Below are 14,953 nucleotides of genomic sequence, written 5' to 3'. Positions count from 1 at the left end.
GGTTTCATTGCCTTTGCATGGCTTCTGATTCACGAGAGTTGAAAATGCCATATCTACTTTCTCTACTTCATTCATCTCTAATGCTTGCCCCTCGCAGGCTACACGCTTGGTCTGCATCATTTTGGATAACAATGACCAACCACTAGCCTTTGATCGAGTCTTGGGCTTCGACAAAAACGACAACATGGATTCCAATGTTGATATGGTGACCGCTTCCACTTCTCTGAGAACGCTCAAGGTAGACAAAAGGTCGTGGTGGTCTCCGTCTGAGGGAATGGAGGAAGGGCGCTTGCTTCCTGTTCGCTTCAATTCCCAAAGGCAGTTGCGGATCTCCTTGTTCATCTTCTTCCTGGAAGAGAAGTACCTGGCAACTTCCTTTTCCAGACCAAGCTCTCCTCCCCTTCTCCTCCGAAGGGCAGATTGAAGGTCTTGCAAGTGTTCCTTCATCAGGGACAGGGCGTCTCTGGTGCTACCACATGCATCCACAAGCCTCAGAGATGCATTCGACACATCTTCTACCCATAAGTCGTGTCGACCATGGGATAAGGCTTTTTGGATGTGCGGCAACTGAGTCAATTCGTCGATGCAATCGTATAAATCTGTGAGGCAACCCAAGTTCTGATGCAGTGAAGATGAGGAACAAGAGGAGGTGGCTTCTGAAGAAGACCTTAATCTGCACAATTGCTTCTCAACTCTTTGGGTGAGTGGGTGAGATCGAGAGGGTAAGCTGATGCATCTAGCGTGCTTTGAGCTTGTAGTTGCAGAAGAGACGGCCATTTTAGTTTCTTCCTTTCTCGCAAGAAAAAGATATGCACAAGGAAGTCTAGCACCCAAACCGTTATTGAGTCCGAATGATATCTCTATTGGCCTCTCCTGTATATATATGTGCATTGATGCAAGGAAGAGAGGGAGACACGAGGAATCTCTCCTCCTGCCACTTCAAGTCTCCTTCTTCTAGTCATGTGCTTTCGCTTTGGATCTGAGCTGCCATGATTCTTTCGGTCGGAGGTACGCTTCTTCTGTTATCCTTATCGAGCTAATTTCATTTATCACAGCCTGCTACTACCGTCGTTTTTCCTGCGACATGGATTGATTAATTAAAAAAAAAAATCCTGTTCTCTCCATTTAAACCCAAGCATTCGAGTGACTACCCAGCTAATATAATGTAGATCTCAGGAACATTATTTCTGCTAAAAAATTGAAGTCAGATCAGTTGGGATTCCGATTGTCTCCCATAATTGTTATACGAAAACGAAGATGATGCCATACCTAATGGCCTTACACCAACACTTATATTCTCCAATTGAAAATTAAAATAGTCGGGGGCAGAGCATACAGTTGATTTGGATATCTTATTTTGTTGAGAAACTGGTCGGTTTGAACCTCTTTGAGTGCCAGATTAAGCAACACTGTATGTGGCCTTGGTCTACCCGTATGGGAGACATGGTGGTAGCCTTTCAATGGTTTGTGCATGTTAATTATATACATCCACGCATGGGCATTGTATGATGTATTCCAGATACTTCATGCTAGGGGTAATATATGCAAGAAACATTGCTACGACATCAGGAAGTTCTACCACCACCGATTCAGAACAAGATTCTTTGTGTCTCTTCCTTGTTCTCATCTATATATCAGATGCATCTTTGGGACTTGGGAGTCCCTTCTCTTTAGGATGAGTTATGTTTCTCGGTGCTCGGTTTCTTCTACAATGGGGAACATGGCTGCCTCTGCTGCAAACTGTACAATTTGTTTGTCATGCTTCCTCTCTTAAGCTGTCCTCTATTCTATATCTCATCCTTGAATGCCTCCATGGAAGGGCATTAGTTGTTTCTTTTGGTAGAAAAAGGGCAGTAGTTGCAGTTCGGGGATTTAGAAGCCACTTCATCATATTCATCAGCGACGCAATGGATTTAATGGATGCCGTTGAAGAATTGTGTGATCATGTTGATGATTTTCATCGTCTACAGCTTGGCCAAGAAGTTTCACTCAGTAATGACATGAAAAAGGCATAGTAGATTTGGGCTGAGCTGGATGTACCCTGTTTTTGGATGTTTTTCCTTGCAAGTGACATCTACTTACCAACCTAGGATTGTTTTCTGTATCTGCAATTGCCATTCTGGAAATTAAGCAGGGAAGTTGGTATATATTGGAGTATAACTGTATAAGCATAGTTTCCCCTCTAGCTTGTGACAACAAAGTTAATGCAACCTAGAGAAACAGGCAGGCAATGGGAGCAGGTGGAGGGAAGATATCATTGGGAAAGAGAACCTAGGTCTTGCATGGAGGTCATGCATATGGGGGATGAATTGGTTATTTGGTTGTGAGTTAGAATGTGAAAAGACGAGTCAAATGTCTGGGATCTTAAGGATGGATTGACTGTATGTTAGCTATTCGATAAGAATGAATTGCCCACTCAACTTCCTCAATGGATTGCAAATGAGTGCTCAGATGATCCGAGGTGATAGTTCTGAAACATGGTGACTGATTTGGCTGCAAAAAGGGTGTCTGCATATTCCTCCGTTCATCCCCTTTCCATTTGGCAAGTTCTTTCCTAATAGCTGCCTTCCACTTCTCCATGTGTTGTTTTTGAATAATAGGAATATTCGAGAGCTGCTATTTGTGGCTAAAGTGCAAAACCAGAGGGTTGCCCATAATTTTGACGGTTTGGATTTGCCACTTTCAACCCACTATGTGGAAGAAAACTCCACACTTCAGGCTTTAAAATGCACAGCATCATAAAAGGACTCTCTGTTGATCGACCCACAAAGCCATTTTTGGTTGGTGATCTCTTCGATCTGCTAGGTCTTAGCTTAGTTGGCACCCAAACTTCATGGACATGTTGCCATGTCATTCTACTCGAGTGGCAACTTTAAGCACAATGTAGTTTGCTTCACAGTATAATAGAGGTTCCTTTCCTAGACTGATTTTGACCAGAAACAAATCCATCTATTGATTACCGAAGTTTATAGAAGAAAAGTCAATTATATGGTAGACCATGAAGTTTACCACCCAGTTAGAATGGCAAAAATGATTCCCCCTTGTCGTTCAAATCACATTAGTTGATCACATAGCATTGCTTAATGGCCCCTCCCGCATTGCTTTGGAAAAATAAATCTCAATTTAGCTTTAGCATGATTTGTGATCTTTGTTCTTCTTTCTAACATGTAAACAGTGTGTGTATTATTAGTTCGTGATATCCTGCTTATGATGCCAGTCAGTAAGACAGCATGCAATGTCACATAATTCAGAATTTGATGGCACCAGATGAAATCAAGTGTAAGTGATTATTACATGATATCCTACTGATGATGCCAGTCAGTAACCCTGAGTTTAATGTTACTTCATAATTTCAGAATTAGATGGCATCAGCCAAGACCAATTTGTGCTTATTATTTTCCATATTTCTCCCTTTGCAAAAATCTCCCTGATGTGCTTTTTGTTGTGAAACTTATTGGTGACATGTGACCGCCGATTTGTTGAAGCATTATCAATGTAAAATATTAAAAGAGGAAGTGTCATGAAGCCACTAGATCTATTAGTGTTACCTAGTTTTCCTTCATTTTAGACAAAATGTAGCTGGAGTCCCTGAGATATTAAGCCGATCATTGAAACACTGATAGCAGCTGACAAATTTATCATCATAAAATGTAATTATACCACTTAAATTATTTGACTCTTGTGCCGTGATTTTCATCCATGTGAGTGCTATATTATTGACTTAGCGAGACAATAAACTATTAACGATGCAAAAATCAATGGCAAGCAATGAGATGATGGAACCCTATTGAACTTAAAACCCTATCCTTAACTGGTTCAATCCATGGTGAGCCATGAGATGATGGAAATGAAAATTTTCTAATGGGTATAAAGAACTGGGAAGGGGTTGAAAAAGAAGAGGAAAAGAGAAAAGTAACAGAGGCAAGTATAGAGGTAGAAGTCCCTTAGAATATGTAAAATCTTCATTTCATCAGCTGTGCACAAGCTGAACAGAACACAGGTTTATATTTTACATAAGATTTCTGTTCCAAACCCGTCTTGATAAGATTTCTGTTCCAAACCAGTCTTGACACTACCAACACATCTCAGTAGGGGTAATGGGTCCACTTTCACTTTTGATACATCATTTCCATCCTATTTTTAATACACGTTTGAATAGGTGATGTATACAAATTAGAGAGAGAGAGAGAGAGCAAATTATCACGAGTTCCAAATTTATTGGTGTATTCAAACTAAAAATAAGAAACATGAAAAGTTCTGTGAGGTCCCATGAGTACTTTTCTTCCTAAACAAAAGAAGGCCCCATGATGGGAGGAAAACAGTAAGGGGACACAAACAATTTCCTGGATTGTGTATCCTTTCTCTTTACAGATTGAACTCACATAATTATGATGACAGCAGTTTGTTATCCCCAACAAACCTGTTTCTTAGATAATAACGAGTTTATAACATCATGAAATCCACACTTAAGAAAATAATTAAAGTCAATATCGAGATCACACGAGGACACACCATTTTTTATTGAATTCAAGCATCTTGAGATTCTAATTGTCTCCCTAGTATGTGAGATCCATATAAACCTATGGGAACAATAAGCATCTATACCTACTTGGAAGGAAAGTGCAAATGCCACGTCTGGCTCTACCTTCTGGTTATTGATTTTCTATTGACAATGCTGAATATAACACATGGTTGAGATTCGAATCTCTAGAGGGCTGTTTGAATTATCAAGTATGCATTGGTGAAACAACCATCTGCAGAGGAGACAAGGTAGTGTCACACATGTGCTTAGTTATTATTTTCTCATTTATTATATAGTGTGCAGCACATTAGGCATGAAGATGTTCAACTTAAGTGTCTAGGGATCATAACATATAATTTGAACAGTAATAATACATTTAACTGATGTATGATCTTGACACTTCCCACAGTTTTACATTAACTGTAGGGATGAGATCTTGGTGCTTCCATACCCTATTGCATTGTTTTTTTAAATTTCAGAATTTCTTCTTCCTGTTGTCTTTTTCATTTTTTTCCCTTCCAATTTTGTCTTTGTGAAGACATGGTTCACTATATCTCACTGTTTATGCTGTGACGAGTGGTATGAATCTGGCACACGGACATATAGCCAGAGGCATCAACCATTGGTATACTAAGGCAGAATATTTGATTGAAGTGGAAAAGGTCTGGGGATCTAAATGTACTATTACAAAGAATTTTGTTTCTAAACATCTGACAGTAGTCCGTACAAGATTGTCAAGTGATAATGTTCAATATCAGTTAAAAGGTATCCAATGTGCATGGTATGATAGTTAATGGATTGTAATGTTCCATCAAGCACTGAAATGTTTGAAAAGGTGAGAGTATCAACTTCAATGCTCAAAGAAAATTATAGAGTAGATCAGAGATATAAAGAACAAAGATGCTTTCAATATTTCTATGTGCTGAAGTATGTATTTAATCAGAATACTGTATGCATGAATTCCTTTTGCATGTGCAAAGTGAATCCAAAGGCAATTCCCTAGAAAAAATATGGGGAAGCCGATGGAAGACAAAAAGGGTTGAGTATTTCCATGGAAAAGTATGCTACTGGCTGAGGATGTTTAGGAGGGTGACCCTGGTTTTGATCAAACTCCGGAAGACACATTCCATTCCATCTTCAAGATCCCGGATGCTCAACTCCAATGTCTCCAATCGCTTCTGTGCTTCAACATGCCTCAACTCAAAGTCTCTGTTTATCTTGTGGCCAAGGAAGGCGCCTAATGTGACATCCACCATTGCAAGTTCACATCTCTCCATCTCGTCATCAGCTTCTGCCACACATTTCTTGTTAATCAATTTGGAAACAATAGACCAACCATTAGACCTCAACATCGCCTTTGGCCCAGATACGAACGACAGCAAGGACTCGAACATGGAGAGGGTGATTGCTTCTACTTCTCTTAGCACACTAACCATGGCAACTACATCATGGTTTTTGTCCAAGAGAGAGGAAAATGCACGCTGCTTCTGTACTTTCCTTAGATCTCCGAGGCTCTTGCTGATGATGTTAGTCACCTTCTTTCTGGACATGTTGTATGCTTCAACTGCGTTTGCTAGACCAGATTCCCCTCTTCTTCTACGGAGGGAAGATTGGAGCTCTGTCACACATTCTTTCATCTGTGAAAGAACATCCTGTGCTGTACCACACACATCCAGTGACCTGAGAGATCCATCCAACACCTCATCAACCCATTTCTCTCCTTGTTCTTGGGCTAATTTTTGTTGGGTCAATGGCAAATGAAGTAAATCATTAATGCCATCATATAAATCTTCGAGGCCACCAAAGTTGTAGCACATTGATGACGAGTTGGCTTCTGAAGCCCTTAGCCTGTGTAATTGCCTCTCAACTTGAAGAGTCAGAGGATGAGATCTGGAGGGCAAACTGACGGAACGAGTATGGCGTGAAGCTTTAGGATGCATTGGAGAGGGAGCCATTTCTTCTTTTTTTCCCAAGAAACGCAAGGGCTAGCACAAAACTCTGTACAAATTAGGCTTGCGGAGCGATGGGTTTCCCATGGTTTAGAACCCAATTTATATAGAAACAAGAGGAGACATGAGGAATCTCATACATACAACTCTGGTATGATTTTAGATCTAAACGATATGGTCGCCGATGTTTGCTCAATGTCTCCTGCCTTCCAGTACCCATTTTCGTTTCTTATCATAACTTATTTGTTCTTAGCCCAACAAGATATAAATGATGAGTGACTGAAACATTAAATACTACAGGCACTGGATGGGTTTAACATTTTGACGAGCTTGTCTCCTATGTAAGAAAAGGCCAGCACATATTAGCTATGTGTTGGCAGATCTCAGACTAAAAATGGGTCTGCAAAACTGAGCTCCAAAACTTCAACCTCACTAAGAGGGGTAAATGTACACGAATAACTTTATTAATGTATACAAATTAGAAAGAAGCATGGTTTTAAGTATCTCCGATATCGATACGATACCCTCTGATACATATCTTAAATTTATCCGATCGGTACGATACACACCAATATAATACATTAAATTTTTAAATCCTTTCGTATCGATATATATCCTATAATACATATCGATATGCATCAATACACCACCAATACACATCAATACAATACGATATGCCTCGATATGACTCTATGGAAAATATAAAATTGAGATAAAATGTACGTTTCGATATGTATTGGTACGCATCAGTGAGTATCGATATGTCTCGATCGGTACGTATCGGTATATATCGACATGTATCGGTGAGTATCGATATATATCGGTACGTATCGGTGAGCATCGATACGTATCGGTGAGTATCGGTATGTACCGATACAGTGCGCTACGGTCATATAATGGCCAAGATGGGTAATTTTTCAGAAAAACACGATTTTTTGAAGGTTTTTACTCCAAAGTTGTTGTCAGCCATATTTCTCTAACTAAAGTGAAAATCAATGTTGGGAACAAGGATTTTACATTTATGGGACAACTACAAACCTTGAATTCTTAATAGGATACCCTCAATTTAGTGTTTATGCATAATACATGTTATCAATAGCTTTTTTTAACAAATTCTTTATGCAAAAATGTTTAAAAAATTGTTTCATATCCATTTATGTGTGTATCTTTAACGTATCTTAATGTATCTCCGATACGATACGATACCCTCCGATACGTATCTTAATTTTGACCGATCGATACGGCGATCGATACCGATACTTTAATCCTTGGAAAGAAGAAACATGAAATGAAGTTCTATGAGGTCTTATGACTCCTTTGCCTCCTATACAAAAGGTCCCATTGATGTGCTGAATGGAATAGTGTATTACCCCATTGATGGAGGAAAACATTGTGGGGACAAACAATTTCCTGGGTTGACCTCACATAAATATGATAACAGCAATTTGTTATGCTGAACAAACCTCTTTCTAGATAACAAAGAGTTTATAACATCGTGATAAGAGAGGACACCATCAAATTTTATTGAATTAAAGCATCTTGAGATTATAATTGTCTCCTTAGTATATCTGATCCATACACGTCCTGACTCTCCCTTCTGTTTATTGATTTTCTATTGACTGCTGCACATAACACACATGGTTGGGGTTCGAATCTCAAGAGGGCTGTTTCAATTATTAAGTATGCGCTGGTGAACCATCTGCAGAGGAGACAAGGTAGTGTCACTTGTGTGCTTATATATTATTTTCTCATTTATTATATATTGTGCAACACATTAGGGCATCAAAATGATGGTCAACTTGTGTCTAGGTCTTGATTTGAAATTTTACTTTAGCTGATATATGATTTTGACACTTTCCCTCTTTATCATTAACTGTAGGGATGAGAGCTTGGAGTTTCCATAACCTCTTGTATTGGTTTGTTATATTTCAGAATTTTTTCTTCTTCCTGTTGTTTGTCCCCCCCCCCCCCCCCCCACCTCTCCCGCCCCTATTTCCATTGGTCTTTGTAAAGACATGGTTCATTGCATCACACTGTTTATGTTGCGAGACCCATTTTAGGATATTTGAATTATCTGGCTGGCACAAGATCACCCTGCAGTAATTGAGTTTGGTGTAGAATGTTGTGCACTCATTGTTGTCTTCTTAGAGTGCTGTCCTGTAACACATTTATTGACATTGAATGCTCCTGGTGGTGGGTGTTATGCAGTCTGATTGGATTGTGATTTTCCATTCTCCATAGATAGCTAAGCAGCAGAAGGGTATCTGATGCCCATGGTTCTTAATTTTACATCAAGCAATATAAATTGTTGAAAGGTAAGTATGCACTCCAAGCAAAATTTTAGAAGCAAGCAAATAAGAGATATGGAGAGAGAAGATGCTCAGTATTTGTATGAACTGATGTTTGTATTTAATCAGAATATTCTGTGTACATGTATTCCTTTTCCTTGTACAAAGTGAAATCCCTAGGCAATTCCCCAGAAGTTAAAAAAAATTGGGGTGCTACTGGTTGAGGATGTTGAGGAGGGTGACTCTGGTTTTGATCAAATTCCGGGAAATGCATTCCAGTCCATTTTCAAGATCCCAGATACTCAACTCTAGTGACTCCAATTGCTTCTGTGCTTCAACATGTCTGAACTGAAGGCCCTTGTGTGTCTTGTGGCCAAGGAGGGTGCCCAGTGTGTCATCCACCTTCTCAAATCCATCTCTCTCCATCTCTTTCTTATCACATGCCCCAACATTCTTTTTCATTAATTTGGAAATGAAAGACCGACCCCTTGACATTGCCTTTGTTCCAGATAGGAATGACAGCAGGGACTCAAATATGGAGAGGGTTATTGCTTCCACTTCTCTTAGGACACTAACCATGGCAACAATGCTGTGGTCTTTGTCTAAGAGAGAGGAAAATGCACGCTGCTTCTGTGCTTTCCTTAGATCTCCAAGGCACTTGCTGATCACCTTAGTCGTCTTCTTCCTGGACATGTTGTATGCGTCAACTTCATTTGCTAGGCCAGATTCACCTCTTATTCTACGGAGGGAAGATTGAAGCTCTGTTACACATTCTTTCATCTGTGAAAGAACATCCCTAGCTGTGCCACACACATCCAGCGACCTGAGAGATCCATCCAACAACTCATCAACCCATTTCTCTCCTCGTTCTTGAGCTAATGTTTGTTCGGTCAGTGGCAAATGAAGCAAATCATCGACGCTGTCATATAAATTTCTGAGGTCACTCAAGTTGTAAGATATCGATGATGATGATGCCAAAGATGATGTGGTGGCTTCTGAAGCCCTTAACCTGTGCAATTGCTCCTCAACCTGAATCGTAAGAGGATGAGTTCTGGAGGGCAAACTGATGGAACGAGCATGGCGTGAAGCTTTAGGATGGAAAGGAGATGGAGCCATTTCTTTTTCTCAATAGATGGAAAAAGGTTAACTCAAATTCTGTACAAATTAGTCTTACAAAATGATGAGTAACCCCTTGTTAGAACCCAATTTATATAGAAACAAGATGAGACAGAAGGAATCTGATGCTGTTCAACATTATAAGCCTTCTCATGTGGTTTCATTTTAGATCTCAATGATAGGGTCGGCCATGTTTGTTCAATGTTTCCTGCCTTCGATATCCACCTTCACTTCTTATCATAATTTTTGTTCTTAGCTCACCAATCTTTATACAATGAATATGTGAAATATTAAAATACCACGGCCACACGGGTGGCTTAATTATCTGGTCTCCTATTCTAGAGAAGGCCAGCTCATAACTGACAATCAGCTTTGATTTGATTCGAGCTATGCTTGGGTTGGGTAGATCTCATTGCCTTATCATTCTATTTTTGTGTTGCTATGAAGTCTGATTGAAACATTTTTGCATTCTGGGAGGCAAAACATCGAAGGGATTAAACATGGATAATGTGACAAGTACAGCAGTTTTCTGTTTATTAGGGAAATGGAGGACAACCACCCCCTCATGGGTTGCAAAAGCCACACTTAAGAAAATGTATAATTGAAATCAATATCGAGATCACACGAGGACACCATCAAATTTTTTTGAATTCAAGCATCTTGAGATTCTAATTGCCTCCTTTGTGAGATCTATATCCCATAAGAAAAATAAACATCTATACCTACTTGGAAGGAAATTGCAAATGCCACGTCTGGCTCTTCCTTCTGGTTGTTGATTTTCTATTGACAATGCTGAATGTAATACACATGGTTGGGGTTGGAATCTCTAGAAGGCTGTTTAATTTATTAAGTATGCACTGGTGAAACATCTGCAGAGGAGACAAGGTAGTGTCACTCATCTGCTTATTTATTATTTTCTCATTTATTATAGAGTGTGCAGCAGATTAGGAATCAAAACGATGGTCAACTTCTTGTTTGGGCATCATAACATATAATTAGATCAGTATCAACACATTTTTAACTGATGTAGAATTTTACTTTTTACATTAACTATAGAAATGAGAGCTTGGTGCTTCCATACCCTATTGAATTGGTTTTTTTAAATTTCAGAATTTTTTCTTCCTGTTGTCATTTTCATTTTTTTTCCTTCCATTTTGTCCTTGTGAATTCATGGTTCATTATATCACACTGTTTATGCTGTGAGACCCCATTTTATTATATATAAGTTATCAGCTGCCATAGGGTTGCCTTGTAGCAATTAATTTTGGTGTAGAATGTTATGCACTCATCCTGCTGTCCTGCAACACATTTATTGATATCAAATGCTCCTGTTGGAGGGTATTATGCAGCATGATCAGATGTGATATGGATTTCTATGATGATTAACTAAGAAGCAAAGCGTATCTGATGCCCATGATAGTTAATGCATGGATCTTAATTACATTAAGCACTATAAATTGTTGAAAGGTTGAATATGCACTTTAAACTTTTAGAAGCAAGCAAAGAACAGATATGAAGGTAGAAGATGCTCTCAATATTTATATGAGCTGATGTGTGTATTTAATCAGAATATTCTGTATACATGTATTTCTTTCCAATGTACAAAGTGAAATCCCAAGGCAATTCCCTAGAATAAAAAGATTGAGGGAGCTGATGGAAGACAAGAATTATGCTATTGGTTGAGGATATTGAGGAGGATGACTCTGGTATTGATCAAACTCCTGAAAATGCATTCCAATCCATTCTCAAGATCCCGGATGCTCGACTCCATTGTCTCCAATTGCGTCTGTGCTTCAACATGCCTGAACTCAAGGTCCCTGTGTGTCTTGTGGCCGAGGAGGGTGCCTAGTGTGACATCCACCTTCTCAAATCCACATCTCTCCATCTCTTTCCTATCACAAGCCCCAGAATTCTTATTTATCAATTTGAAGCCGAAAGACCAACCATTAGGCCTTGACATTGCCTTTGGTCCAGATAAGAATGACAGCAGGGACTCGAAAATGGAGAGGGTGATTGCTTCCACTTCTCTTAGCACGCTAACTATGGCAACAATGTCGCGGTTTTTGTCCAAGAGAGAGGAAAATGCACGCTGCTTCTTTACTTTCTTTAGATCTCCGAGGCACTTGCTGATCATCTTAGTCACCTTCTTTCTGCACATGTTATATGCTTCAACTGCGGTTGCTAGACCAGATTCCACTCTTATTCTACGGAGGGAAGATTGAAGCACTGTCACACATTCTTTCATCTGTGAAAGACCATCCCTTGCTGTACTGCACACATCCAGTGACCTGAGAGATCCATCCAACAACTCATCAACCCATTTCTCTCCTCGTTCTTGGGCTAATGTTTGTTGGGTCAGTGGCAAATGAAGCAAGTCATTGACGCTTTCAAATAAATCTTTGAGGTCACCCAAGTTGTAAAATATTGATGATGATGACGGGACTTCTGAAGCCCTTAACCTGTTCAACTGCTCCTCAACTTGAAGAGTAAGAGGATGAGATCTGGATGGCAAACTGATGGAACGAGCATGACGTGAAGCTTTAGGATGGAAAGGAGAGGGAGCCATTTCTTTTTCTCACAAGATGGAAAAAAGGTAACTGAAATTCTGTACAAATTAGTCTTGCAAGGTGATGGGTCATCCCTTGTTAGAACCCAAATTATATAGAAACTAGATGAGACAGGAGGAATCTGACGCTGTCCAACATCTTTTTTTGGTAAGGGATGCTATCCAACATCACGGGCTAGTCATGTGGTTTCATTTTAGATCTCAATGATAGAGTTGCCGATGTTTGTTTAATGTCTCCTGCCTTCATATACCCACGTGGCCACGTTCATTCTTACCATATTTATTTGTTCTTAGATCAACAATCTATAAATGATGAATAGGTGAATATTAAAATACTACAGCCACACGGGTTTATTAATCCTGTTTCCGATTCTAGATAAGGCTAGCACATAATTCAAAATCAGCTTTGATTTTATTTAAGCTATGCTTCTGTAGATCTGATCAAACTCTCCATACCATTTTTTTTTGGTAAGATTACCTGATTACTCACTTTTGGGTTTCACTTTACTAAATTACCCAACTTGTGTTTCAGTTAACAACAATCTCCAAAATCAAGTTTGGGTTTACAAAAATACCTAAAATAGTGATTCTCCATCGATTATGTTTTTTTGTTACCATTTTACCCTTGACTTCTTGCACCTCGATCACCTTCCCTGCAACCCTTGCCTTCCCCTGCCCTTCGCCATACGTCATAGTCGTTTTTGCCCTCCCTTCGTGATCGTGGCTGCTAGCCGGGGATGGTTGCCAGCGTTGGGTGTGACTGGGGCCTTGTGATCGGAGTGAACAAATTTTTTTTTTTTTTTTTATAAGTCCCCTGTTAAGGGCTTTCAAAAATTGACTGGCAAGTCCATCGAAGTAAGGCAGAACTCGCTTCCCCGTCAAAGTGTGTTTGCCTTGGTAGGTGTCGGCACGACTTGTCGTCTCTTAGCAATCGTTGACAAGTCACCTTACACCCCCAACAAAATGGGTTTCTTGAGGTTTCTGCTTTTGTGGGTTGTTAGGGTTTTCATTTTCTTCCATTGAAAGAGAAGAAGACGGGTGAAACTTGAAAGGGTTGTGGAGCAACAGATTTGCAGAGCACATGAAATCGAACGGGAAAAACAGAGTAAGCAGAACTGCACTCATTGATGGATCAATCAGAAACAATGAGTATAAGGGAAATTTATATATTCAACTAATCTTCACTAATCATGATATATAGCTTTGCCAAATGTTAGAGAATCTCAATTAAGCAAATATGAAAGAACTTGCTCTGTTACAAAGGCGAAAGCTGCGGCTTCTGCCACTGCTACAAAAAACTAACCATAAGGTTCTGTTAAGACGTGTTAAGAGGGAGAAACCTGCAAGCCACCAAAAGCCTATCAAAAAAAGAAAAAGGGTGTTAGGGTTTTTGGTTTGTTGACTTGATTCATCATGGATTTCATCAAAAAAGTTGTTTGTGGGAGGAATTTCTTGGGAAACCAGTGGATATGGTAATAAAAAAAAAAAATGTTAGTTTCCGCTTTATTGTTGTCCGATGGGAGTAAACATTGTGATAGGAGAAGGGAAAATTGTTAGTTCTCGCTTTATTGTTGTTCGATCAGAGTAAACATTGTGATAGGAGAAGGTAGGGTGAGAGTTGCAGAGAAGGTGATCGGATAATGGAGAAGGTAGGGTACAAGAAGTCAGGGGTATATTTGTAAACCCAAACTTGATTTTGGAGACTGTTGTTAACTGAAACACATGTGTTCCCTACGCATATACATGTGTTCCCTACGCAGTGAACAAGAGGATCAGGGATCCCTCACATTGAAGCCCTAAGGCAGCATACAAGCACAGGCATTACAGTTCAAGAATTGAATCCAAAACAAAGAGGCTAAGACTGAGACAACATAGAACCCCCCACCCCCCCTTGATCCATTAATCCTTGTTGCAGGGAGAGGGTTTCCCTGGAAAGAAATGGCTCGGCACCTATCCAAAATCTCAGATTTTATGGCCCCAAAAAGGGCGGCCATGGGCTCATCTTGTTTCGGAACAATCTAGGGTAGAAATTGTCTGAAATTCTCATCTTGTACAATTTCATACAATTCCACCCTAAACGGCTGACACGTGTAAATATTCCATATCTACGATTCAGATTGTATTATGGTTGTATTATGGTTGATTAACATTGTATTATGGTTGATTAATATGAACCGTAGATATGGAATATTTACACGTGTCAGCCGTTTAGGGTGGAATTGTATGGAATTGTACGAGATGAGAATTTCAGACGATTTCTACCCAACAATCTACCATTTTCTCCCTCCATATGGCACAAAAAACCAGCTAAACAATGCCTCCAATATTTCCAGTTTTACGACATCAAAGTTTTAGCTATCCAGGCAGCTGTGCCCAAGACATGAGTGCTCGGTAGTTGAGCTGAGGAGCAGAATCTGATCACCTCGTTTCAAATCCGAATAGAGAAATTGCATTAAAAAAATGATTCATCTTTCTTGTGGTATAGTTCATTGTATTTCTTCTTCTTCTTCTT

At 39.6% G+C, this 14,953-nt stretch overlaps 2 protein-coding genes and 2 long non-coding RNA genes across 4 annotated transcripts; 2 read left to right on the top strand and 2 right to left on the bottom strand.

The window, feature by feature from the left end:
- Window positions 1-325: 325 nt before the first annotated feature.
- On the top strand, window positions 326-3,680 carry LOC122084415. The gene is made up of 2 exons (XR_006141887.1): window positions 326-1,008; window positions 1,534-3,680. It is a non-coding gene; the product is annotated as an uncharacterized LOC122084415 (long non-coding RNA).
- A 1,743-nt stretch (window positions 3,681-5,423) lies between these two features.
- LOC122084413 lies at window positions 5,424-6,690 on the bottom strand. Its single transcript, XM_042652637.1, has one exon. The coding sequence runs from the start codon at window positions 6,475-6,477 to the stop codon at window positions 5,587-5,589; it is 891 nt and encodes a 296-aa protein (XP_042508571.1). The 5' UTR covers window positions 6,478-6,690; the 3' UTR covers window positions 5,424-5,586.
- Window positions 6,691-7,983: 1,293 nt separating this feature from the next.
- LOC122084414 lies at window positions 7,984-10,270 on the top strand. Its single transcript, XR_006141886.1, has 2 exons — window positions 7,984-8,186; window positions 8,351-10,270. It is a non-coding gene; the product is annotated as an uncharacterized LOC122084414 (long non-coding RNA).
- A 1,118-nt stretch (window positions 10,271-11,388) lies between these two features.
- On the bottom strand, window positions 11,389-12,929 carry LOC122084412. Its single transcript, XM_042652636.1, has one exon. It carries the CDS (start codon window positions 12,439-12,441, stop codon window positions 11,548-11,550), a length of 894 nt encoding a protein of 297 aa, XP_042508570.1. The 5' UTR covers window positions 12,442-12,929; the 3' UTR covers window positions 11,389-11,547.
- Between the last annotated feature and the right edge of the window lie 2,024 nt (window positions 12,930-14,953).

The sequence above is a fragment of the Macadamia integrifolia genome, chromosome 7 (genome assembly GCF_013358625.1).
Source record: "Macadamia integrifolia cultivar HAES 741 chromosome 7, SCU_Mint_v3, whole genome shotgun sequence".
Taxonomy (NCBI): Eukaryota; Viridiplantae; Streptophyta; class Magnoliopsida; order Proteales; family Proteaceae; genus Macadamia; species Macadamia integrifolia.
Note: the sequence above shows the minus strand (reverse complement) of the source record. Positions and strands in the feature narration are given on the sequence as shown.